This window comes from Leptonychotes weddellii, chromosome 9 (assembly GCF_054177405.1).
Source record: "Leptonychotes weddellii isolate Sample4059 chromosome 9, ASM5417740v2, whole genome shotgun sequence".
Taxonomy (NCBI): Eukaryota; Metazoa; Chordata; class Mammalia; order Carnivora; family Phocidae; genus Leptonychotes; species Leptonychotes weddellii.
Window position 1 is genome coordinate 74,884,862 of NC_138377.1, and position 27,531 is coordinate 74,912,392.

The window sequence follows — 27,531 nt, forward strand, 5'->3', positions numbered from 1 at the left end:
TTTCTTGCTTTCTGATGTTTATTATGAGAGATCCTCATGAGTCATTACAGAGCTTTCATCTCTAGCCTTCTCCATACCTCCAGAGAGGGCAAAGAGAGCCTAGGGAAGGAAGAATGGAGTCTGGGAAAACTGGGTCGTGTATGTATTCCAGAAGGAAGAAAACACACGTTCTTTATTCTATTGCTTCAAACAGATGTGCCACACAGGTTGTGGGAATGGAAGATACAAACACAGCAAGCCGGGAAGACAGGGTTCGCGGGGCGGGGTGGGGCGGGTTTCTGCTGCACAGAGGGCTGGCCTGATGATTTCACTGCTGCTCCCAGGGGAAGCTCCTTTGAGCTGGTGCAAACAGGTCCAAGGGCAGCATGGCTTCTCGCGGGTTGGTATGGCCAAGTGGGACACAGCTCTTCCGAAGTGCTACTCTGCCTTCCAGACCTGAGCAGAGTCCCTGTCTGTGTGTGTGATGCTGAGGGCATGCACTCTGTACTTCCGAACCCTCCGTGGGCAGTGTGCCTGGGAGGCGCCTAGTCTACAACACCCACAAGGCGGCCTACGACACAGACCCCACATGGCGCGGTGCTGTGGTTTACAAAGAACCAAGACCTGTCAAGGCCAGGCTACTCAAACACTGTCAGGGCTGGGCACCATCGCCCACCCTTCCCACCATTAAAAACACAGTAGCATCAAGACTGAGTCTGCAAGACCCCAGGGAGGACAGGATGCAGGGCCGCTCTCCCCGTCGGTCTGTGGTCTGCTGTGCTAGACACTCCTCCTGTGTGCCTCCAGTGCCCTGGGCGGGGGGGTGTCTCCCTGCCCCCTACAAGTGCTCCGGGGATCTGGCGCTGAGTTCCTTCATAAACCCGTGTGCGGCTGCCGCGGCCACCTCCCGCGCGCTTTCGGCTGTCCCCAGGCACCTCACAAGCATGCCCGACCTCCCATCCCGTCAGCTCCTGATCTCATCGGTCGTGTAACAGAGACCCCCCCTACCTACAACAGGCCGGCGCAGTCCTCCAACCCCTGCACAACAAAGCTGGAGAAGGACGGCCAGGCCAACCGTGAGGTAAGCGGACGACACTGGCTGCAAAGAGAAAGGTGCCAAAGCACAAAGCACTCGGCTCACAGAGACCAAGCAAACCTGTCCTGGGCGGCTGGTGGGTAACCCAGGAGCGGGCGCCTCCGCAGGTGTCTGCCTAAGAGGTCATATGCCCAGTGCAGGCCATCCTGAGAACCACTGTCACACTTGGCCCCGGGGGAGGGAGGACGACGCTCCCCTAAGCTTCTAGGCACAGAGCTCTCAGTCCAAGGAGGACCTATTTACAACATACCTGACAATCAGTTGTCAGTGTACCCTGGAAACTGAGACTTCCTCTTGCTTCTCATTTTACCTTAAGTATTAGTTATCCCCGGTGTGGGGAAAACGGGAGACAAAGCGTCGGGGGAAGCAGTGAGGGGAGAGATAAAGGAAGAAAATCAATAGTGAGGACGAAACGGAGACTGAAACAGGACATGATGAGCGGGCAGAACCCGGGGGACAGGGGCCCTGGCGCCTACAGAGAAATGACTGTCATCACCTGGAGAGCCAGGGCCGGCCCGCATGGCAAGAGGAGCTCTAGGAAGGCTCTCCTCCCAGGCTCCAGGCCACCGCGCAGGGGGCTCCACACCAAGTCCTGCATGTGTCTTAAAAGAAAACTCTGCATAAACAATCTCAGGGTTACAGACACTTGAGACACTTTCCTTGTTCAGGTGATTGGTGTGCAAAGGCAGGACAATGGCCTTCCCCACCTCCTCCCGTCCAAGCAGGTAGTAAATTCTCCGAAATTGCCTGCAACACAATGGTATATAAGGTATAGCTAATCTCTTTTTTCTATCAAAAAGCTGGTAACACCAGACCACAAGTCTGATAAACTCAGAGATGTTCCAGGGCTCAAGGTAGCCAGGAGTGTCCAAATGGGGAGACACCTGGTGGTGGAAGCAGCCTCCCATTTCTAAGGCCGGTGCTCCTTCCCTTCTCTGGGATAGCCGACTGTCCATGAGAAGAGTCCCTGGCATGCTGGGCTCAGGTGTCAGCCGGGTTGACCTCTTTGGAACAGAAGTAGTGCACGACCACTCCGTTGGGGTATCTTGCAAATGCACTGCAGAGAAGGAAAACGGCTCAGGAGAGAAGACCACTTCCTGGAAAAGGTGCCTTACCCAGGTGCCATCCCAGAAGTGACCCACCCTAACCACAAGGAACGGCCTGCCCCTAGGGTCTTCTGGATTTACACAGCCACCATCCCTGTCAAATAACCAAACAGAGCATGAGTTCCGTGAAGTTTGAAGGCATGGGAATATTTCTTATTAAGTCATCAATGTGAAATACAGGGCAGATGGAGCAGATGGTTCTGCTCATCAGAACAAGTTTTTAGGCTAATTCTAACAACATCTTTCTAAAGAAAAGGATTCTTCTACTCACGTAAGAAAAAGGACAAAGCACCCTGCTTTGCAGGCAAGGGGACAGACTAGAGCATATGCTTTAAACAGAATGATGCTGGCTCAGGATTTTACTCAAGTCATGAGATAGCAGATGGAAAGATCTTTTTCCTCCTTCACTGGCACACCCTAAAAGAGAAGGACTTTCTCCCACATACAACTCCTACACACCCACTGGCTACATCACAACGTCTAGCTGCCAGAAAGGAAGGGCTCTACAGGCACGCCACACACTGCAAGTCTTTAAATCCTCAAAGCTAAGCCGCAACAGACAACACGGACTGCTCTCTGGAAGCCCAAGAAGTAACAGTGGCCGAGACGGTCAGCAGCCATGCTTTCCCCTTCAGCTAAAGGGCAGAAATCCATCCTGGGCATGACCCACATCACAGCTGAGGCTGCATAGCCGTCGAGGAGGCTCACCTGTTCCCAATCTTCTTCTTACACACCATGCAGACCTTCTCCTCCGTGATGATGCATTTCACCTGCTGGTGTAAAATCCGCTCTTCCTGGACCTGCGAGAGGACAGCGACTGGGATGGAAGCCTCAGAGTCCGGCACACAGAACCGAAGGCAGAGGCTGGAGCTGTCTCACCCCCCCAGCCCCCCCAGATGCCTCTAATGGAAACCCTTGCAACCAACTGTCAAGTTGGTTATGACATCAGTTTGAGCTACAGTGTTCAAGGAACACAAAGCTCTGCTTTTGTCTATGGGGAATATGTGGTTAACTGTCTCATACTAAAAATACAACCCCATCCTAGAGTTTGGAAGGTTCATACCCTCAGAAATTCTGCATGGAGAAGGTTCTTGAGCACTTGATTGAACCGTTTTTTTTGTGCATTTTCTTCCAAGACCTTTTCCAGAAAGATGCGTATATCGTTAATCTGAGTGTTTGCTGGTAGAAGGTTGATGGCCTAGGGACAGGAACAGAGATGGGAACAGGGTGAGACAGAACGGGAGTGAGCCTGAGGAAAAGTCTGAAGCCACACAGCTCTCTCGAACCCCAGTCCCTTTCTCTGTGCCCTCCTCTCACTCCTCTCATTCAGTGCACCCCTAAGTGCCTCCCATCTCCCCAGAAGAGCTCCTGACCTTGGTGGTGTCCAGCTTGCTATGGTGCAGCTCAAGGACCTGCAGGGCGGCCTGGAGGTTGGCTTGTGGCTCCAGCAGTTCCAGCTTGATTGGTCCCAGGCAGTGAACACTGGGGGGCGACAGGTACATCCGGAGCAGGGACAGATACACCTGTCTCATACAAGTCACATATGTCAGGCTGGCAGTAAGCCTCCCAGAACCCCTCAGCATTACCACACCTAAAAATAAGAGGGGTTGGTCTCTAGTAAGAGCTGCCCTGGAGCACATAAAATTCATCATTTTTCACATTTTAAAAGATTTTGGTAAAGTCAGCCAACTGAAGATGTTAAAAATTAAGGACTGTTTTTCCTGAGAGAAAAAAAATCAAATGCATTGTGTTTGTTAAGCATTATACTGTCGACAAAATGCTAACACAGCAAAATGACTCAAAAAGATCCCTCCCAGGAATCTGGATTTGACGCTGTGACCCCGTCACATTCTGGCAAATGAGGATTAACCCGAGCTGAAACACCATCTTTCCTACTGGTACTAGTAACACAGGGTTTCTCAACCTTAGCACTCAACATTCTGGGCTGGCTAATTCTTTGTTGAGGCTATCCTGTGCACTGTTTAGCAGCAACTCTGGCCTCTACCACCTAGAGTCCAGTTACCCCGACACCCCCAGGCATGACAGTCAAAAGTGTCCAGACACAGACAAATCTATGTGCATTCTAGACAGAGCACATAAGTGCACCTCACTGCAACCATTAGATGCTCCTCCTCAACAGGCTGACCATAGAACTTATACAAGCTGGGACTCTTTTAAGTAAAGGGGCAGGGGTGCTACTAATCATCACAAGGATGACAATAAGCCAGAACCATCCCAAGCAAACAGGATGTACGGTCACCCTGTCTCTCCTCAATACACATGTGCAAAATCAGTGATCTCAGCAACTCCTACCAGTGTCACCTGTGGCCGCCCCAAGGGGGTGAGGAGTGCTGTGAGGGACAGTGAAAAGCACACATGTTCCCTGGGGCCAGTGTCACTACTTACGTCTTTGCTGCCATCTCTGTTTTGGTCGTAATGCTTGTGGCAGTACCTGCAAGGGAAAAAGTGGTGAGACTAGGCCAGAGCAGCCATGTCGAGAGAGAGGTCATCAATTCTGCCTGCGGGAACAGCCTCATGAGGGCTCCGCAATCGGGGGCCAGCACGGGAGGCAGAGTGGAGGGGAGGCAGCTTTCTGAACCTCTCCCGCTTCTCCTCTGCCTCTCCTCTCTCTGAGGGGCCTGCTGTCAGACTCGTTGGGCAGACTCGTTGGGCGGTTTGGTGGCAGGGTGAACGTACTCCTCGGCCATCTTTGTGTCCTTCAGGATGTGCACGTAGATGAAGAGCGCTTGCTCGTGCTTCCCCATGCGGCCCAGCAGCAGTGCGCGCTCTTCTAAGAGGCCTGCAAGGAGGAAGGAGTGTGAGTAACCCTCACCACCACTGTGTGAGCACAGGCCAGGGGCTAAGCTGTTACACAACTGGGTGAAACTGTATTCCTTGGGACTTTTTCAAGGAGAAAATTGCTAAAATTTTAAAAAGGGCGAAGGGAGCTATTTTAGAAAGTACTTTATCCCATCTTTTTTGTGATCACTTCTAAACTGGGAAAGAACGCTCATCCAACAACCAAGTGCATAATAAGCGCCCACAATGTGCCAAGCACTCCAGCTAAGGAAACACTTGGGCTCTGCTCCCCCGGAGTTTATACATCAGACAAACGTGTGTCTTTTTCAGACAAATTATGCCAGATTACAAATATTGCTAAATAATGAACTTGCCCAAGAACATGTACTGATGCAATAAACAGGTTTCAACCTGGCCATCAACTGCCAGGTGGTTCACACCCAAAAGAGACTCCTCTCAGTCACGGTACAAAAGCGAATCTTCAGATGGGATAGAACAGCAGCCCTGGCCTGAAACACGGGGCTTTTTCCAGCCCCAACTTTTGGGAAGAGTAGGGAACTGGGGAAAAGAGAAGGATGAGTTTTTGCATTACTTTCCGCTGAAGTGGCTTCTGGCCATGAGCCAGACACTCACCATCAAAAGGAAAGTCACAGATTAGCCGGCCTGGATCATAGTAGCCAGAAATTTCCAAGAACATAAGGAGCTTCCGTCGGTATTCTCCCAGCTCACCCTCTTCCTCTCCAGCAGGAACTGGAGTTTTGCCTTCAAAGGAAACCAAGCTCAAAATGAAACGATGCTGTGGGGCAGCAATGTGGGGTCATCAAGAAAAACAAAGGGGATGGGGTTCAATGATATCACCACAATGATCAGAAAGGGCCTCCACAGTGGGTTCCAGTTGGATTTTTCTTAGTTTACGGTCTCTACACGACCGCAAAACATCAGCTTGAGAAACAAAGGAAATCAAGCTATAAAGACAAGCGCTCTTGTAAGCAAACCTGTTTCTTATCAGCACAGCTGTCGTCTTGCAGACAAATCTGTTCCTTCCCCCTCCCATATGGGCGATGCTCAGCAATGCCCAGATCCAGACAAGAGCTCTTGAGTCTCCCATGCTGGCTCACTTAGCTGCCCTGGCTCCTCTGAGGAACTTCCCACCCCCCTGGGCCCACAGAGAAGAGTAAGGTCTGCTTCCCTGTGCCACATGGCACCCTCGGGTCCCAGGTCACCTCTAAGGCCCAGGGCCACCTGGCTTTCTATTAGAACTGGTACCTGCAGGGAAGGACAGGAGATACTCCTTCATCAGACCTTGCACCTTCTCACAGTACAGCTGGATCAGGCAGTTGTGGAACCGAGAGCCTGTCTCCTCCCAAACGTGGATGACATGTTCCTGAGGCAAGACATGGGTCTACCTGGTACCCTCCACGCTGTGGCCCAGCTCTGTCACCCCATCTCCCTCACATTTTTAAGGCCCAACAGGTCCCATCGAGATTGTCTCCTAAAATAGCTCTTCTAAAACCACCAGGAAATTTTGGAATACAACCCAGCAACATCAAGGATTATTTTCTTGATTTGCAATCTAAGCTCATTCATTAATTTTGTCCCATAATCCTCTAAACTCTCACATCAGCCCACGTAGTTACGGTTACATAGTTGCATTCCGGTACTTAACACCAATTTGGTTGTCCTGTGGTCACGGATGAATCTGAATGGCCATACAAATGTGGGTTTGAGATGTTTTTCTTGAACATCTCAAACATTCTCTTTTATCCCTCTGTACTTTACCTCGATTTAGAAGGCATTCATCAAAGGTAACATTTCCAGCTTGACTACCAAGATCTTTCTTCAGAGGAGGCAGAAATAATCTTCTTTCTTACATTTCTACCAATCCCCAAGTGACACAAACCCCAATCTGAATTGCCGATAACTGCCCCATGTGGCCCTGGATCCCACATTTAAAGGTTTTTAGTTCAGACCAAAAAAAGATCTTACCAGATAAGGAATAGCCAGACCCTTAAAATTCTCCACTAAGAAGCCAAGCACTCGGTCACGTGGCAGAGACTCCACCTCCGGGAGGTCTTCGGTAAAGATCTATGGGAACAAACCTGAGTTCCAGCAGCAGAACCATCTGACTGCAGTGCTGCCAACCACACACCTGCACACACACACACACACACACAGTGGAGGGTCAAGTGGACTGCTGAAGGGGGAAGGGTCTACCAGATGGCACCTTAGCTCGTGTGACAGACTAGGTCACCGGTGCTGGTCTCCTGATGTCTGCACAAGACTCTCTCCACCACATTATTACACTGTTGTCTCCTCTTTCCCGGACTACTCCTCTGAACACCAGAGAAACTGCATGAATCCTACCCCCACCACCCCATTGTCCTTAGTCGAATCAGGACCCAGCATGGGACTAGATAAATCCAAGAGACCCCTGTGACCTACCTTCAGGCCATCCTCTGGGAAGTCTCGCAGCACCCACACGGAGTAGGAAAAAATCAAATGCAGGTTTTCTGTGCCTGAGAGGGAAAAGATTCGTTGACAGGTGAAGCCCACCCTGGCCACAGGACTAAGAAGGCAGATGCCCAGGTTGCCCCCGAATTTACTTTCCAGGGAAGATAGTTCTGTCCAAGCACCAGTCACTTAGGGCTGCTTGGCCCTACTGGGCTGGCTACATGCCAAACTGCTGTCACAGTTCCACCATGGGGGTACTCTTACCCCAACTGGAGAAACAAAGTTGGGTGAGCACAAGGGAGGTAGGGGACTGACCTGCCGGAATCAGAAATGGACGGAGATCAAGTCCATTTGAACACAATCCTTCCCCACTTCCCTTTCAAAAGTTGGACTTACCCAAATGCTGCAGATACTGCACTGTCCTCTCGTGGCCTTTCAGAGGCGAGTTGGCCTTCTTGGACTGGTCCACCAGCACCTGCAGAGCTGGCCATGAAGCGCCCCCCAAAAAAGGTCATTAGCCTCTTCCAGGAGGCACATGCCCACGGGAGAGTTATCGTACTTCAGTGGGTTTCCCCTCTCCCCAGACAAGAGACCCTCCCAGATTCGAGAAGCCCCTGCTCCGGCCACCTTTCTCATGGAGCCCCTTCTTCTCGTAGAGGATGATCAGCTCGCTGTACTTGTGCGCCTTCTTCAGCACGTGCTCGCTCTCCTCGATGTGGCAGTGGTTGTTCTCCAGGCGCAGCAGAGGGGCCACCAGGGCCACATTTGTCTGTGGAGGAAGCAGGACTTCCGTGGCAGCCGTGTCGTGAAGGCGCACCCCCACCCCGTCCCCCTCCTAGCCCAGGCCTGCTTCAGGCCAAAAGGAACTGAGGTTCTGAAAAGAACCCAAGCCAGAGAAGGCCAACCGGCCTTTATCAGGACTACAGGGAGTGGCTTTCACAGCATTATGCTCTTTCACACAGCAGGTTTTCTTGTGCCGGAGGGGAGTGGGGGGCAGGCGGGGATACATTCAGGAAACACTGTCCCTGTTTGTCCTGTAGCACCAACCCCAGTCTTACCAGAGAAGACCAGCCCACTGCAAATTCTGGGGCAATATCTTGCCTTATCCTCCTAATTCTCAGAAGCTCAGAGGTGTCAGGTCAAGGCTAGGTGGTACCCATCATCAAAGATTTCATTCTTACTGATGGCAGTTACCCCAAAGTAGCCCTTTCCCAGCTTCAGGGGACTGGGGAATTGTGGGTACCAAGTGCTTGGAGAACTCACATGGAGGTAGCACTTAAGCAGGGTGGTGTCAATGATTTGCAACAGCTTCTTCTTGGATTTGATGGTGGGAGTGCCTTCCATAAGCGGGGAGGTGCTAGATTGGTGATCAGAGTCATTCAGCTTCTTCACCAACTGGCTTCGTTTCTGCCAAGGCCCGGAAATGTGGGGTTAAGGCCAGGACTAAATCATCCTTATCACCTGAGCTACCAGGTAATTCCAAATACTGCCAACACAGCTCACACCTATCCACCCTGATCTCACATTAGCATATAATCTTTATCGGGGATCAAAAGAGATGAATGCCAAATTGCCACAGATCCAGTTTATGGGTACAGATCCAGTAACAATTATTTATCGGGTAGTTACTACACACCAGGCACCATGCCAAGAACTTTATGTCACCCTATTTTAAACCTACAACAAATGCAGACATTATTATCATCCCTGCTTTACAAATAAAGAAGCCAAGGCACAGATAATTAGATCTCTCACAAGCAGCTGAGGCAAGTTTCAAATTAGGATCTAATTCTAAAGCCCATGTTCTTTTATTAAAAAAAAAATCAACTTTCTTGAGGTGTAACATATAATAAAATGTACCCTTTTAAAGTATGAAATCCATTTTGACACATATGTACATGCATATAACCACGACCCCAATCAAGGAACAGAACATTTTCTATCACCCCAGAAAGTTCCCTTGGGCTCTTCTCAAAGAGTCCCACCCACCTCTGACACCAGGGATCTGATTTCGATCACTAGAGATTAGTTTTTACCTATTGTAGAACTTCACATAAATACAATCATCCAGGTTGCACTACACTGTGTCTGGCAATGCCCTTGGTCTTATATGCTCCACCATCTCTCTGGCATACCAGTATCAGTGTCAGCTAACCCACACATCCCAAATGTCAGTGGAGAAGTCCAGGGAAAAACGTGTGCTCGGAGTCCTAAAGCAGACACTGGCAACAGAGGGTTTTCTTCAATACCACAGGCTTAGGAGACATTCTGCCCCAGGAACCTTCTTCACTTGACAAGCCACATGAGCTGTGCAGGGTGCAGACAGACGCATGTCTGGGTACCCCTGGAGCCCAATGTCAAGGAAGTGCCGAGGCTACGCATGCCTGACCAGACCTGTGGGACCTTCACTAACCCAGAAGCAGGCGGCAGGTAGCTGGCTTACAATTTCCCGGCAGTCTTTCTCAGTGCCTGCCCAGGGGACCCCTCACAGAGGTCTTCACAACACCTATGGGGAAAAAAATTTACTAAGTTCTCGGACTCTGGGTGAGTGCCCAGAAAATAAATAATAGCCCTTTGTGACAGAAGTTTGTGGTGAACAGTCTTTAATGGAGACATTAATTTGAGTGTTCCCTTGAAAATTTCACTTATCTCTCCATAACAGTAAACTGGAAAAAAAACAAATCTAAATACTCCCTCTTAAAAAAAAACCCATGTTATAGAAGAATATTTATTGACAGAGAAGGATTTTCTCAATATACAGCTAAATTTTTAAAAAGTAAGCTATAGAACTTTAGTTGATATCCATTAGCAATAACCCCATAAATAAATTTTATTTTTATTTTTTTATTTTTTAAAGATTTATTTATTTGAGAGAGAGATTGAGAGATCAAGTGTGCAGGAGCAGGGGGAGGGGCAAAGGGAGAGGGAGAAAGAATCCTCAAACAGACTCCCTGCTGACCGCAGAGCCCAATGCAGGGCTCAAACCCAGGACCCCGAGATCATGACCTGAGCCAAAACAAAGAGTCAGCCGCTCAACTGACTGAGCCACCCAGGGGCCCCAATAAATTTTTAAAAAACCGAATTCATGAATACATATCCAAGCATACCTCAGAGACACTGTGAGTTTGGTTCCAGACCACTTCGATAAAGCTAGTATCTCAATAAAGTGAGTTAAATTCATTTCTTGGTTTCACAGTGCATACAGAAGTTATGCTTATGTGTAAGTATGCTTATGGTAGTATTATGCCTCACAAAATAATGTATATACCTTAATTTAAAAATACTTTATTGCTAAATAATGCTAACCATCATCTGAGCTTTCAGTGAGTTATAATCTTTTGGCTGGTGGAGGGTTCTGCCTCGATGTTGATGACTCAGGGTTGGGGTGGCTGTGGCAATTTCTCAAAATAAGACAAGGAAGTTTGCCACATCAATTGACTCTTCCTTTCAAGAATGATTTCTCTATAGCATGCGATGCTGTTTGATAGCATTTTACCCACAGAACTTCTTTCAAAACTGGAGTCTACCCTCTCAAACCCTGCCACTGCTTTATTAACTATGTTTATGGGTAATTTTAAATCCTTTGCTGTCATTTCAACAGTCTTCACAGCATCTTCACCAGAACTAGATTCCATCTCAAGAAACCACTTTCTTTGCTAATCTGTAAGAAGCAACTCATCATCCATTACAGTTTTATCCTGAGATTGTATCAAGTCAGTCACGACTTCAGGCCCCACTTCTCATTCTAGTTCTCTTGCTATTCCCACCACATCTGCAGTCACTTCCTCCACTGAAGCCTTGCACCCCTCAAAGTCATCCTTGAGGGCTGGAATCAGCTTCTTCCAAACTCCTGTTCATGTTGATATTCTGACCTCTTTCCATGAATCATGAGTGTTCTTTTTTTAAATTTAAATTTTATTAACATATAATGTATTATTTGTTTCAGGGGTACAGGTCTGTGATTCATCAGTCCTTATATAATACCCAGTGCTCATTACAACACATACCTCCACAATGTCCATCATCCCGTCACTCCATCCCTCCACCCCCCTCCCCTCCAGCAACCCTCAGTTTGTTTCCTATGATTAAGAGTCTCTTATGGTTTGTCTCCCTCTCTGGTTTCGTCGTTTCATTTTTTCCTCTTCCTCTACAATCCTCTGCCTTGTTTCTTAAATTCCACATATCAGTAAGATCATATGATAATTGTCTTTCTCTGATTGACTTATTTCGCTTAGCATAATACCCTCTAGTTCCATCCACATTATTGCAAATGTCAACATTTCAATTTTTGATGGCTGCATAATATTCCATTGTGTATATATATGCCACATCTTCTTTATCCATTCATCTGTTGATGGACATCTGGGCTCTTTCTATCATTTGGCTACTGGGGGACATTTCTGCCGTAAACATTAGGGTGCAGGTGGCCCTTCGGATCAATTACATCTATATCTTTGGGGTAAATATCCAATAGTGCAATTCCTGGGTCATAGGGTAGCTCTATTTTCACCTTTTTGAGGAACCTCCATACTGTTTTCAAGAGTGGCTACACCAGTTTGCATTCCCACCAACAGTGTAGGAGGGTTCCCCTTTCTCCGCATCCTCGCCAACATCTGTCGTTTCCTGACTTGTTAATTTTAGCCATTCTGACTGGAGTGAGGTGGTATCTCATTGAGGTTTTGATTTGTATATCCCTGATGCTGAGTGATGTTGAGCACTTTTTCATGTGTCTGTTGGCCATTTGGATGTCTTCTTTGCAGAAATGTCTGTTCATGTCTTCTGCCCATTTCTTGATTGGATTATTTGTTCTTTGGGTGTTGAGTTTGATAAATTCTTTATAGATTTTGGATACTAGGCCCTTTATCTGATATGTCATTTGCAAATATCTTCTCCCATTCTGTCCGTTGTCTTTTGGTTTTGTCTACTGTTTCCTTTGCTGTGCAAAAGCTTTTTATCTTGATGAAGTCCCAATAGTTCATTTTTGTCTTTGCTTCCCTTGCCACTGGAGATGTGTCTAGCAAGAAGTTGCTGTGGCTAAGGTCGAAGAGGTTGCTGCCTGTGTTCTCCTCAAGGATTTTGATGGATTCCTGTCTCACATTTAGGTCTTTCATCAATTTTGAGTCTATTTTAGTGTGTGGTGTAAGGAAATGGTCCAGTTTCATTCTTCTGCATGTGGCTGTCCAATTTTCCCAACACCATCTGTTGAAGAGACTTTTTTCATTGGATATTCTTTCCTGCTTTGTCGAAGATTAGTTGACCATAGAGTTGAGGATCCATTTCTGGGTTCTCTATTCTGTTCCACTGATCTATGTGTCTGTTTTTGTGCCAGGACCATACTCTCTTGATGATTATAGCTTTGTAATAGAGCCTGAAGTCTGGAATTGTGATGCCGTCGGTTTTGGTTTTCTTTTTCAACACTCCTTTGGCTATTCGGGGTTATCATGAGTGTTCTTATGGAATGTAGAATAGTGAATCCTTTCCAGGTTTTTTATTTATTTGGCCCAGATACAGAGGAATCATTACCTATAGCAACTATAGGCTTGTGAAATGTTATTTTTTTTTTTTTTGCGAGAGAGAGAATGAGAGACAGAGAGCACGAGAGGGAGGAGGGTCAGAGGGAGAAGCAGACTCCCCGCTGAGCAGGGAGCCCGATGCGGGACTCAATCCCGGGACTCCAGGATCATAACCTGAGCCAAAGGCAGTCGCTTAACCGACTGAGCCACCCAGGTGCCCCGTGAAATGTTATTTCTTAAAGAATTGAAAGTTAAAATTACTTCTTGATCCATGGCTGCAGAATGGATGCTATGTTAGTATGAAAACATTAATCTTACTGTACATCTCCATCAGAGCCCTTGGGTGACCAGGTGCATTTCAAATAACCAGTCATATTTTGAAAGGAATCTTTCTTTCTGAGCTGCAGGTCTCAACAGTGGGTGTAAAATACTCAGTAAACCATATTATAAACAGACGTGCTGTCATCCAGGCTTTGTTGTTCCATTTATAGAGCACAGGCAGAGCAGATGTAGCGTCATTCTTAAGGGCCCTAGATTTTCAAAATGATCAATGAGCATTGGCTCCAACTTCAAGTCACCAGCTGCATTAGCCCCTAACAGGAAAGTCAACCTGTCCTTAGAAGCTTTGAACCCAAGCACTGACTTCTCTTCTCTAGCTATGAAAGTCCTAGTTGGCATTTCCTTCAACAGAAGGCTGTTTCATACACTGAAGATCTGTTGTTAAGTGGAGCCACCTTCATTAATGATCTCACCTAGATCTTCTGGAGAACTTGCTGCAGCTTCTACATCAGCACTTGCTGCTTCACCTTGAACTTTATGTCATGGAGACGCCTTCCTTCTTAAACCTCATGAACCAACCTCTTCTAGCTTCCAACTTTTCATCTGTAGCTTCCTCATCCCTCTCAGCCTTCATAGATTTGAAGAGAGTTAGGGCCTTGCTCTGGATTAGGCTTTGGCGAAAGGGAATGCTGTGGCTGGTTTGATTTCTACCCAAACCACTAAAACTTTCTCCAAATCAGCAATAAGGCTGTTTCATTTTCTTATTCATGTTACTGATGTGGCAGTTTTAATTTCCTTTAAGAATTTTTCTTCTGCATTCACAACTTGGCTAACTGGCACAAGAGGCCTAGAGTTTGGCCTATCTTGGCTTTTGACATGCTTTCCTCGCTAAGCTTAATTATCTTTACTTTTGATTAGCAATTCTTCCTTTTACTTGAACACTTAGAGGCCATTGTGGGGTTAATAACTGACTTAATTTCAAAATTATTGTGTCTCAGGGAGTAGGGAGACCCAAAAAGCAGAAGAGGCAGGAACAGTCAGTTGGTCGAGTAGTCAGAACACATAGACATTTATTAAGTTTGCCATCTTACATGGGCACAGCTGGTGGCATACCAAAACAATTACAACAGTGACATCAAAGATCAATGATCATAGATCACAAAAATAAATACAATAATAATGAAAAAACGTGAAATGTTGTGAGAATTACCAAAATGTGACACAGACACAAAGTGAGTAAATGCTGTTGGAAAAATGGTGCCAACAGACTTGCTCAATGCAGGGTTGGTGCAAATCTTCAATTTGTAAAAAAAAACAAAAACGCAGCATCTGTGAAGCACAATAAATGAGGTGTGCCTCTAAAGGTCTAGAAGGACAACACTATAATGTTTGTTACTTTTCTCTGGGTGGTAGGGTTATGGGTGATTTGTACTTTTGCTTTATACTTTTCTATGTTTGCCCAGTTTCCTGCATAGAGCATGTATTTTTCCACAAGTATGTATGTTCCAAAAGAGTGTTTCAAAAAACTTATTTTCAATCAACTAAGATTTATTCTTTTTAGTTCCCAGAAGAGCTTAGTGTAAATTTACCAGAAATCAAGTACGTTTCCTGCTATCAAGATTTGGCATCAAACAGCTCAATGGTATGACTGAGCAGGGAGATGGAGGAGAAAGAAATGTGCCCAGCCCACCATGACTTCTACGGCATTCATTTATGGAATGCCTATGGAATTTGAGAAGGCCTGCCCTTCTCTGCCACAGAAAAGAGGTACTGGAACTCCCAGGTAAACTCTTCCACACACCTCTGTATCATACCTACCTGTGTCAGGTAGTCAATCAGAGCTAAGTGCGCCTTCTCCAATTCAGCCCCCGAGAGCACAGGCAGCGGGTTAGGATACTGCAGCTGCTTCCTATAGTCTGTGGGCAGCAGGTCCGGGTACAGGCCCATCACATGGGTAGGATCTACATGGAAGGTAAACATGATTCCCCAGAAAGGAGCACAGCAATTTAGGGACCAGATAAAACAAGACCATTACTACAGCAAAATAAGTTCCAGACTGATTTTTTTTTAAGATTTTTTTATATTTTACATAATCTCTATACCCAATATCAAGAGTCGCATGCTCTACCGAATGAGCCAGCCAGGCACCCTCAGACTGATTTTTTTAAAAAAATTGACTCCAAGTTCATAAAAACTCAATGAGCTCTACACTTCTATAGTTTGAGCACTATTTATATGTATATTTCACTAAACCATTACAAAAATGCTTGACTCTATCTTCCAAGCCGTACACAAATACACATATGCAGAATTAGAATGGAAAATTTATGAATTCTCTGAAAGTGGAGAAGAAAACATATTCCAAGAAAATATTGCTAAGATATTAAAGTTGAAAAAAATCAATAGCCTTAAAAAATAAAAGAATTGTATGTCAAAAAAAGAATTATTACCAAAACAAATTACTATTACTAAAACAAAGCCAGACAATAATAGGCTAAGGAATATATTCGCAGCATATATGGCAAGAGGCTAATAAGTTAATTATATAAAACATAAATTGGTAAAAAAAAAAAAAGATTTCATCTGATAAACAGGCAAAAGACATGAACAACTGACAAGAAAATAATATAAATAAGTGGGAAAACATTCTGCTACATTAAGAATCAAAGCAGTACATTTAATTAGTAAAATTAGTAAAAAAAATTTTTACATGATACTACCCAGTGCTTGCAATATTATGAGACTGAATCACTCTTACACTGACTGCCAAGGCAAAAATACTCTACCTCAATAAGGAAAAAGGCACTTGGACCCACTAATCCCACTTCTAGGAGCTTACCCTAAGAAAACAGTCTAAAGGCGGGGGGCGGGGGGGAGACACATCTGAATAAACAGGTCATGTAATGAACATTATTTGTAACAGTGCAATTCTGGAAAAATTGTGGAATTCCTTCAGCAGCAGAACTACAGTCTATTCAACTAAGAGACTATAAGGCAATCATTACAAATTGTAATTATGAAGGGCACACAGCAACATGGAAAAACAGTGTAACAATTCTAAGTAACAAAAACTATAAAAGCATATACTGTTATGATTATCATTACACTGAGATGTACACATGTGAAAAAGCTTGGATGAAAAAGAGACAAAACGAGAGTCAAGGCTAGATCTAGAGTAAATTTTTTTTCCTTTAACACTTCAATAAATGTTTTGTCCCAGCATTACTTTATTTTCATTAAAATTAAAAAAAAAAAAAAGTTGGAGGACCAGGAGGCCATGTCCCTTCTAGAAGGAGCTGAGCCCCAGGCAAGCAGGCCAGAAGAGAAATGTTACCCAGCCTTGCCTTGAAGCCTCCAGAACCCACATCATCCCCAAGAAACCTTTGTCTGACCCCGGTATTTCTGCCAAGCTAGGAAGACTGTGTTCCTCAAAACCTGAGAACCATGATAATGTGAAACAGACACTCCTGGGAAGCTGAAAGGGACAGCAGGCGGATCTGTGTGGCTGCCACACAGAAGCACAGGCTGAGGAACGCAGACAACCACTGGGGGCCCGGAGTGAATCCACCGCCCTCGCCTAGGCTTTGCCAGGCTCCCGCACCACTGTGTGTGTCTACAGATGTGGCTCTAATCACATCGCTCTACTTAAAACCTTGTGATGTCACCTGAAGCCTACAATACAAAGTCCAAAGTCCCTTGCAGCACTCAAGGTCCTCTGAGATTTAGACCCAACATCTCTTTCTCATATGACCTATCAAGCACCACCAACATCACACTGGGCTGGGGCTCACAGACCCTCAGCCACCACTGAGTCCTCTTGCCAACCACCCTTCCTTTACACTCTGCTTTTCCTTCTATCTTCCAGAGCCTGGTCACCTCCTCTTGAGACTCCTGACTTACTTCTCCACAACTCTGGAGACGCTTATTCCAACATTTCACTGATGGTTTTACATGCAAGCGCTTTGTGGCCATATAAGAGGTCTTATTTATCCATGAAGCCCAAGATCAAAGGTAGAGCTGGCACTGACATCGCTTATCTGATTTGCCTTTGGCCCACATGTTCACCAAGTCCAGGATTATGCCACACATTGAATCCCCAGTAATATAGACAGGTAATTCACAATGGGATTATATTCCTTATGCAGAACAAAGGATACAGATCAACTATGCTCTAGCCACATGGATCTGGCTGCTCCTGGAACACACTAGGCAGCATTCCAAACTCACCACCTTGGCACTAGCCATTCCCTTGGCCTGCAGTGCACCTGCCCAGACACCTGCCCGGTTCATTAAATAGCTTCCTTCAGGCCCTAACTTCTCAGAGATGCCTTCCCTGACCATTTTATCTTAAATTGTAATCCTAATTCCCATCTTCAGTACTCCTTATCCCCATTCCCCTGCTTTATTTTTCTTAGGATTTACCACTTCCCAATATATTACAAATTTGCTTATTTATTTGGTTGTCTGCCCCCTCTCCAACAGAATATAAGCCCCACTACCTGGTACCCAGAATAGTCTCCAACGCATGGTAGAAGCTTGATAAAATTTTTATTGACTAAATAAGTAATGAATATAGTATCTGAACAAATTCAATAGTCTAAGGCTCAACTTCAAGATCTAAATATGGGTTTCAAGAAATATAAAAACTGGGGCAACTGGGTGGCTCAGTCAGTTAAGCGTCTGCCTTTGGCTCAGGTCATGATCCCAGGGTCCTGGGATCTAGCCCCAAGTGGGGGCCCCTGCTCAGCGAGGAGTCTTCTTCTCCCTCTTCCTCTGCACCCACCCCCTGGCTTGTGCTCTCTCTCTCTCTCAAATAAATAAATAAAATGTTAAAAAAAATATATATAAAAACTATCTTATTCACATTCTTGCCATTCCACACATCCTGCTCAACCACCAAGACTCCAACAAAACTCCATGGTCTCAATGCAGTGTGTCTTCTTATCAAGCCCTTGTGCAAATACCTATAGTACTTACGTTTCTATCTTGCCTTAGAGCTTTTTATGTACAAGTTGTAGGTTGCCATAAGGAAATAATCTAAAATATTGGTTCTTAAACATTTTTAGGATCTAAGACATCAGAGGATGTGATCAAACATACTAATCCTCTCTCTAGAAAAACCCACGTATGAAAAAAATTTTATATCAAGTCTAGGGTGGTTCACAAACTTGATAAAGTCTACTCACAGGCCCTATGTCCCCAGTGGGAGCAGACAGAGCTTCTTTCTCACTCACAAGGGGTAGAAATAGGCCACCCTTATAAGAAACCTATCTGTGGAACACAGTAAAGTGAGAGGCAGGAAAAGCAAACCTGGGCCCAGTCCATCCTACACTAGGGGGATCAAAGGACACTGGGCCTGGTAGTATGACATTCCAGCTGTCTGAGACTGTTCTCTGAAGCCCGGCCTCCCTCTGGCTCAGAAGAAACATCCCTCTACAAAATTTCCTTTTGCTCCTATTCCATGCCTCCGAAAGCAGTCTTCTGACTTGGCATCCCAGGTATACTCTGTTCTGCTACAACCTGAGTTTCTTTCATATGAATTAGTTAACACAGTTCATAAGTGGGATAATATTATCATTATGAGGCAAAAGTTGTGTTGGGGGGCACCTGAGTGGCTCAGTTGGTTAAGTATCTGCCTTTGGCTCAGGTCATGATCCCAGGGTCCTGGGACTGAGCCCCGCATCAGATACCCTGCTCAGTGGGAAGTCTCCTTCTCCCTCTCCCTCTGTGCTCTCTGTATGCTCTGTGCTCTCTCTCTCTCCAGTAAATAAAATCTTATAACAACAACAACAAAAAGTTGTGTTGATTTGTATGCAAATTTCCCCAGCTTGTTAATGTTTTAAAGTGACCAGGCAGGCAAGCTTCCTCACAATTTTTTTTTTTTAAAAGATTTTATCCCTTTATTTGACAGAGAGAGAGACAGCGAGAGAGGGAACCCAAGCAGGGGAAGTGGGAGAGGGAGGAGCAAGCTCCCCATGGAGCAGGGAGCCCGATGCGGGACCCGATCCCAGGACCCCGGGATCATGACCTCAGCAGAAGGCAGACGCTTAACAACTGAGCCACCCAGGCACCCATGCTTCCTCACAATTAAAGAAAAAGCCTTACCTATACAGGGAGACCTAAAGAAAAGAACTGAAACAGAAGTGACCTCTTTTACTGCAAGGAGTGGCTGGCTGGTTAGTAGCTTCAAAATCCACTATACTTTCTATTAAGTTAAACCACCTGGAAAAGCTGAGAGTAAAAATAAAGCAAAGATGTTCCCCCCACATTAATTTTTTGGGGGGGTCTCATAAAGAAGTCTATACCCAGGATCAGACTTTTTATTTTGATGAAACTAGTTTCTATTAGAAGCAAATATTCTCAAAGATTTGTATCTCAAAGGAGAAAGCATAGCCACAGAGTTCAAGACTACAAAGCACTACCATGCTGAGTACCAACAACAGTGGGGATTTAACGTTAGTAGGACAGCTATTGTTTTAATCAGTGTTCCACTTACGAAGCTGCCTATGCCTTGAGTGGTCTGCCCCAACCTCATTTCTCCCATAAGCCCTGTTATTTCCCAAGAGTATTTATTATAGAATATAAGGTTTTCCAGGACCACATTCAAGGCCTCATAGCAAAAATGCCTGCACCGTGATATACGTACAGAAGAGTGCCTTGGGTGCCATGTATTAATATTCTAGCCACTGGAAAGAGATCTCACCTCTCTACTGTAAGTAAATAAAGGGATATTAGAAGTCTGTGTTTATGGGTGAGACCAGTTACACAAGATAAGGACTGTAAATATATAACACTGTGACCACCCACAAGATCCTGTGAGGCACGAGGATCAATTGAAATGAGCAGAAACTAGTCCCAGTTTCAGATGTCTAGTACCATTTCTCCCATCCTTTCCAGTTTCCCCTCCCTCCATGAGGTCCATCCAAGGCCAAACCCATGTGTTACCTGTGCCAAGCTTAGCAAAGACCTGCATGGACTCATCAAAACGCTTCTGGCAGAAGAGGTTGAAGGCATACAAGTTCTTGATGTGATGGATCTGTTGCTGCTTTTCGCTGTCGGAATCATCTTTCATTTCCTAAGTAAGAGAGTAGAACAGGTAAGAGCGCATTCATTCAACAAATATTTATTCAGTATATACTAGGGATCAGACAACATCATAGGAGGTCCGCATGCCAAACTGTACAAGACAAGCCACGTGGCACCTGCCCTCATAGACTGTCCTGACAATCTAACCACAAGACTGAGAAGAAACTCTGCAATTAAAATGCAACAGCGTTTCTACAAAATATCTGAGCAGCACCCCTGAAAATGGTCAAGGTCACAAAAAACAAGGGAAGAGTAAGAAACTGTCATACAGGGGCGCCTGGATGGCTCAGTTGTTAAGCGCCTGCCTTCGGCTCAGGTCATGGTCCCAGGGTCCTGGGATCAAGCCCCGCATCGGGCTCCCTGCTCAGCGGGAAGTCTGCTTATCCCTCTCCCACTCCCCCTGCTTGTGCTCTCTCTTTCACGGTGTCTCTCTCTGTCAAATAAATAAATAAAAAATACTAAAACAACAAAAAAAAGAAACTGTCATACATCAGACAACACTAAGGACACAGACCAACTAAATACAATGTAATTTCTGGATTTGAAACTGGAACAGAAAAAGGGCATTAACTAATGGAAAAACTGGTGAAATCTGAATAAAGTCTAGAGTTTAGTTTAAAAACACAGAAAAATCAAAACTAAAAACACGGTGAGTGAGGAGAGAATGCAGGGCATTTAATGTCACTGGCACAGCTGGGCAAGGTCCTGTTCACAGTAAGAGCTAAATTAATGCAGCTATTTATTATCTTTGTTTCTTCCTTATAACCTTTTATTCCCCTTATATTCTTTTTAACCAATCTTTACTACATTTAATTTCTTCCTTCAAAATTTTTTTCCATTTCTTCCCTTCTTTTCCTTTCCTATTCTGTTGCCATCACCCCACTCCAGACCACCATCACCACAGGGCCACACCCCGTCTAAGCCCTCTTGGTGCTTTACAGGTTTTCAGAACCGGCACAGCCTTCTTCTCTAGCTTATTCCCAGATGCTCAAGCATCACCCTCCACTCCAGTCAGGATGAGCTCCAAGCCATTTCTACACTTGTTTTCACTTCTTTAACTTCCTCAGGCTCTTACTCCTCCCTGTTTCCCCATCTGATCCTGATCTCACCTATTCAGAAAGGGTCCAACCCCGGGATGTCCTGTCTAGCCCACAGGGAACTGTCCCCTGGCTAAAATTTTGCTCCACATTTTGTCAATGGCAAAGTTTAATGTGTACTTGCCCTCTGAAAGTTTCATGTATATTCTTTGATTTATTTAAATAAAAGACAGGTTCCTAAAGAGCTAAGATGGTATCAACCAACCTTCTTTCATCATAGCACGAACACCTAGTAAGTACAAGTCTAGAAAAGAGAAGGGAAAAATGGAAACCCACTTCCACCTTCTCTACCAAAGATTAAACAAACAACCTGCAGCAGGAAGATCACTGAAAACACCCAAGACCTTCCTGTGAAGAAAACCAGATACTAAAAAAGCTATGTGCTGCATGACACCCTTTAAAGTTCAAAACTAAATAACATATTCAAGCACACATATATATGTAAATGGTTAACAAAAAACAACCTTTTAAAATTTATTAATTCCAGTATAATTAACATAGTGTTATATTAGTTTCAGGTGTACACTGCAGTGACTCCACACTTACATACATCATCACAAGGGCACGCCTTAATCCCCAGCACCTATTTCCCCCATCCCCCACCACCTCCCCTCTGGTAAGTTAAGAGTCTGCTTTTGTGGTTTGTCTTTTTTGTCCTTTTGTTTCTTAAATTCCATATGAGTGAAATCGTATGGTATTTGCCTTTCTCTGACTGATTTCACTTAGCATTATACCCTCTAGCTCCATTCATGTTGTTGTAAATGGCAGGATTTCATTCTTTTTTATGGCTGAGTAATATTCCATATTACTGATTTGATATATATATATATATATATATATATATCAGCTCTTCTTTATCCATTCATCTATTGATGGACACTTACGTTGCTTCCGTATCTTGGCTATTGTAAATAATGCTGCAATAAGCTTAGGGGTACATATATCTTTTCGAATTAGTGTTTTTGTATTCTTTGGGTAAATACCCAGTAGTGGAATTACTGGATCATATGGTAATTCTTTTTTTAATTTTTTAAGGAACCTCCATATTGTTTTCCACAGTAGCTGCACCAGTTTGCATTCCCGCCCACAGTTCATAAGGGTTCCTTTTTCTCCACATCTTCGCCAACACTTGTTGTTCCTCGTGTTTTTGATTTTAGCCATTCTGACAGGCGTGAGGTGTATCTCACTGTGGTTTTGGCAGCTCCCTCCCCCTTCTGTTTATCTTCTGATATCTCCCCACAGTTTCACGACTCCCCACGGTTTACCTTGCCAAAGGCAGTTGCTTTTCTGCTTGTAGAGATCCAGATATATATTCTTACATCTCAGGCTGATTTTTCATGGGTGTTCAAAATGGTTTGATAAATATCCAGCTAAATTCTGGGGACTAGTTGAAACGGGGTCCCCTTCTCTGCCATCTTGCCTCCACTTTTCATTGTGGTTTTGATTTGCATTTCCCTGATGATGAGTGATGTTGAGCATTTTTTCATGTGTCTGTTGGCTATCTGTATGGCTTTCTTTGGAGAAATCTCTGTTCATATCTTCTGCCCATTTTGTAATTGGATTATTTGCTTTCTGAATGTGCAGTGTTACAAGTTCTTTACGTATTTTGGATACTAACCCTTTACTGAATATATCATTTGTAAATATCTTCTACCATTCCGTAGGTTGTCTTTTAGTTTTGTTGATGGTTTCCTTTGCCGTGCAGAAGCTTTTTATTTTGATGTAGTCCCAATACTTTATTTTTGCTTTTGTTACCCTTGCCTGAGGAGATATATCTAGAAAAATGCTGCTATCGCCCGTATCAGAGAACTTACTGCCTGTGTTCTCTTCTATGATTTTGATGGTTTCAGGTCTCACCTTTAGGTCTTTCATCTATTTTGAGTTTATTTTTGTGTATGGTGCAAAAAAGTGATCCAGTTTCATTCTTTTGTATACTGCTGTCCAGTTTTCCCAATACCATTTTTGAAGAGATTTTTTTACCCATTGTATATTCTTGCCTCCTTTGTTGCAGATTAATTAACCATATAATCATGGGTTTATTTCTGAGCTATTCTGTTTCATTGACCTTTGTGTCCATTTTTCTGCCAGTACCATACTGTTTTGATTCCTACAGCTTTACAGTGTATCTTGAAATCTGGTATTGTGATACCTCCCCTCCAGCTTTGTTTTTCTTTCTCAAGATTGTTTTGGGTATTTGGGGTCTTTTGTGGGTTACATACAAATTTTAGTACTGTTATAGTTCTGTGAAAAATGCTCTTGGCATTTTGATAGGGATTGCACTGAATCTATAGATTGCTTCTGGTAGTATGGAGATTTGAACAATATTAATTCTTCCATTCACTGGCATGAGCTATCTTTCCATTTGTATCATCTTCAATTTTTCATCAATGTTTTCAGAGTACAGGTCTTTCACCTCCTTGGGTAAGTTTATTCCTAAGTATTTTATTCTTTTTGGTGCAATTGTAAATGGGATAGTTTTCTTAATTTCTCTTTCCACTATTTCATTGTTAGTGTATAGAAATGCAACAGATTTCTGTAGATTGATTTTGTATGCTGTGACTTTAGTGAATTCATTTATCAGTTCTAGCAGTTTTTTGGTGGAGTCTTTTGGGTTTTCTATATATAGTATCATGCCATCTGCAAATAGGGATAGTTTTACTTCTTCCTTACTGATTTGGATGCCTTTTATTTCTTTTTGTTGTCCAACTGCTGTGGCTAGCACTTCCAGTACTATGTTGAATAAAAGTGGTTAAAGTGGACATCTTTATCTTGTTCCTGACCTTAGGAGAAAGGTTCTCAGTTTTCCCCATTTAGGATGATATTAGCTGTGGGTTTTTCATATATGGCCTTTATTATGTTGAAGTATATTCCCTCTAAACCTACTTTGTTGAGGGTTTTATCATGAATAGATGTTGTATTTTGTCCAATGCTTTTTCTGTGTCTACTGAAATGATCATTATGGTTTTTATCCTTTCTCTTATTGATGTGATGTATCAGGTTGACTGATTTGCAAATACTGAACCACCCTTGCAACCCAGGAAGAAATCCCACCTGATTGTGGTGAATGATTTTTTTAATGTACTGTTGGGATTCAGTTAGGAAGTATTTTGTTGAGGATTTTTCCATCTATGTTCATCAGGGATATTGACCCAGGGATACTGTAGTTCTTTTTTGTAGTATCTTTATCTGGTTTTGGTATCAGGGTAATGCTGGCCTCATAGAAGGAATTTGGAAGCTTTCCTTCCTCTTCTATTTTTTGGAATAGTTTGAGAAGAATAGGCATTAACTCTTCTTTAAATGTTTGGTAGAATTCACCTGTGAAGCCATCTGGTCCCAGACTTTTGTTTTTTGGGAGTTTTTTGATTACTGATTCAATTTCATTGCTGGTAATCAGTCTGTTCAAATTTTCTATTTCTTCTTGATTCAGTTTTGGGAAGTTATATGTTTCTAGGAATTTATTTATATCTTCTAGGTTGTCCAATTTGTTGGTATATAATTTTTCATAATATTCTCTTATAATCCTCTTTGTATTTCTGTAGTGTCAATTTCTCCTCTTTCATTTCTAATGTTGTTTGAGTCCTCTCTTTTTTGATGAGTCTGGCTAAATTGGCTATTACCAATTTTGTTGATCTTTTCAAAGAACTAGCTCCTGATTTCATTAATTTGTTTACTGTATTGTTTTGTTTCTATTTCACTTATTTCTGCTCTAATCTTTATTATTTCCTTCCTTCTGCTGGTTTGGAGTTTTGTTTGTTGTTTTTCTAGCTCTTTTAGGTGTAAGGCTAGGTTGTTGATTTGAGATTTTTCAACAAGAAATACATTTTTAAAGGGCACAATAAACACAAATTTAGGATGATGGCTTGTCTGGAGGGGAGGCAGAAGAATGAGATGGAGAGGAACATATAGGTTATGTAAGCTATTTTTCTTGGGTAGGATGGTGGGTTCATGGGTATTTATTATTTTAAAAATGAAAATAAAATAATTTAGGGCAATGCATGAGTGACAAAAAAATAAAAATAAAGTAGTAAGATGCTGAAATTAAATGCCCCAAGAAAAACATAATCTTTATGGGATATTAAATATTTCTAACTATTAAGACTGGGTTTTTGTTTTAAATCCAAAATGTATATATCCAAGATAAATACTGCCCTTCAAAAGTATCTATCAGGGGCACCTGGGTGGCTCAGTCACTAAGCGTCTGCCTTCGGCTCAGGTTATGATCCCAGGGTCCTGGGATTGAGCCTTGCATCAGCCTCCCTGCTTGGCGGGAAGCCTGCTTCTCCCTCTCCCACTCCCCCTGCTTGTATTCCCTCTCTTGCTGTGTCTCTGTCAAATAAATAAAAAAATCTTTAAAAAAACAAAACAAAACAAAAAAACAAAAAACAAAAGTTATCTAACACATGTGACTATAAACATAAATTCCAAAATTTATGATCACTGCTTTCCTCTCAGAAATAATTTACAAAATACTCTAAAAACTAAGCTTTTTAAATATTATCTTCATAAAAATCTCTTCTCTTTTACTAAATTAGCACTGTCTAGTTCAAGGTCTAGGATCAGAATGACCTTTGGTTGTTTCCTAAAATCAAATCCACTCTCTACAGACAATAATCACCACTGGGGATATTTAAAAGAACAAGACAAGTCTCAGAAGTCAGTCTCCACGAAGTGTGTTGGCAATGAGAGAACCGCCAAAGCAAAAGCATGGGCACTACTTGGCTGTGAACAACATTCCATTCTAACATTCAAGGAGAGTGGCAGCCATAAATATAAGAGTGCAGCCCCCCAATGCAGCAACTCGAGGTGGTTTCAGAAACCTGAAGAAGGCCTGCTTATCCAAAGATAGGGATCTACTGTTGAAAGGAATTCTGAAAAGCCCTCTAGTTGTTGCATTCAATCAGACTATAATCTTACATTATGACTGTTCTTTTCTTTTATTTTTTTAGGATTGTTATTTTAATGCTTGCACTGTCTAATTTTTCAAGGCTATTAAATTCAAGGCTATATCATATCTATTAAATTATCTTATTGTCTTCTAAATTCTAGGAGATACTATTATTATAATTGGCATTCATTCTACATTTGACAGATAAACCATCTGAAATTATTTAGAATTATATAGGTATTTTATGGCAGAGTCAGACCCTGAATCCAAGTCCCTTAACTCGCAGCTCTGTGCTTATTTTACCAGTCCAAACTAAATATAAACATCTAAACCAAAATCACTTGCTTTGGAGAACAATGAGGAAGGCAGACTCACATCCAAATCTCAGAAATAGTACTTACTGCGAGTTGTAGAGCCAATTCAAACTGCTTGTCCTGGAGAAGCTGTTGGATTTGGGTTGCCATGGGGACAGGAATGAGTCTCCAAACAAAATGATTGCTGGCCACATAGATAATGTTTGATCTGGAGGCAGGAATAAGAATATTAGCAAAAGAGCACAGGCTTTATGATGACACAGGTGATTTTAAAAGCTCTGCAATAATATGGCAGCTATAGTAAAAAAAAGAAATTCCTTACCCTCCCGAGGTAATGAAGCGGGGCCTTTGCAATTCAGTGCTCTGGACCAGAAGCCTTGGTTCAAATGTTCGGATCTCCACATATCGAGGTAAAACTGCAACGATGTAGGGAGGCTGGTGCTCTGTACAAGAAAGAACACTTTGAGTTATAGATCTGGTCTAAGGCTTTAGGTTTACGGATTGCTTCAGTTTCCCATTTCTAAGCTGCATTCAGATGGGATCTCCAAATAGTCCACTACTCAAATACCAAGCCAGGATCCTACGCTGTGGTATCCAAAGGAAAAAAAAAAAATTTGTTTTGTCCAAGTGACACTAAGAGAAATCTCGTGCACAAGAAGGATGCATCCAGCTTTGCTGAGAGTGACCTGATCCCACTCCTACCATCAGGTGAAAGCTTCACTTGCTCCCTTTCTCATCAGTCACAAAACCAAGGCAGAGAAAGGGCAGCTGCAGCTGCCCCTAACAACGCATCAGTGGGAGAAGGTTACATGACCTCTTCTTTCATTCTCTTGGGAAGGGCAAGAGGAAGGCAACTTCTTTTTTCCCTAAAATGAGGCTAAAGAGAGTTCCACATTTCTGGCAAAGGTTATTGTTGCTTGAGATTT

At 43.6% G+C, this 27,531-nt stretch overlaps 1 protein-coding gene across 1 annotated transcript in view; it reads right to left on the reverse strand.

Moving 5' to 3' along the window:
- The window catches only part of VPS39 (VPS39 subunit of HOPS complex), a 47,853-nt gene continuing 20,322 nt past the window's right edge, over positions 1-27,531 (reverse strand). The window contains exons 9-25 of the mRNA XM_081830992.1: positions 26,928-27,048; positions 26,693-26,813; positions 20,169-20,298; positions 15,042-15,184; positions 8,695-8,838; positions 8,059-8,200; positions 7,828-7,914; positions 7,423-7,496; positions 6,967-7,065; positions 6,247-6,364; positions 5,614-5,742; positions 4,879-4,981; positions 4,588-4,633; positions 3,555-3,704; positions 3,245-3,379; positions 2,890-2,981; positions 1-2,132 (exon numbers count right to left, since the gene is read on the reverse strand). Coding sequence (XP_081687118.1) covers positions 2,057-2,132; positions 2,890-2,981; positions 3,245-3,379; positions 3,555-3,704; positions 4,588-4,633; positions 4,879-4,981; positions 5,614-5,742; positions 6,247-6,364; positions 6,967-7,065; positions 7,423-7,496; positions 7,828-7,914; positions 8,059-8,200; positions 8,695-8,838; positions 15,042-15,184; positions 20,169-20,298; positions 26,693-26,813; positions 26,928-27,048 — 1,910 coding nt within the window. The 3' untranslated portion in view covers positions 1-2,056. The remainder of the gene's footprint in view (positions 2,133-2,889; positions 2,982-3,244; positions 3,380-3,554; positions 3,705-4,587; positions 4,634-4,878; positions 4,982-5,613; positions 5,743-6,246; positions 6,365-6,966; positions 7,066-7,422; positions 7,497-7,827; positions 7,915-8,058; positions 8,201-8,694; positions 8,839-15,041; positions 15,185-20,168; positions 20,299-26,692; positions 26,814-26,927; positions 27,049-27,531) is intronic.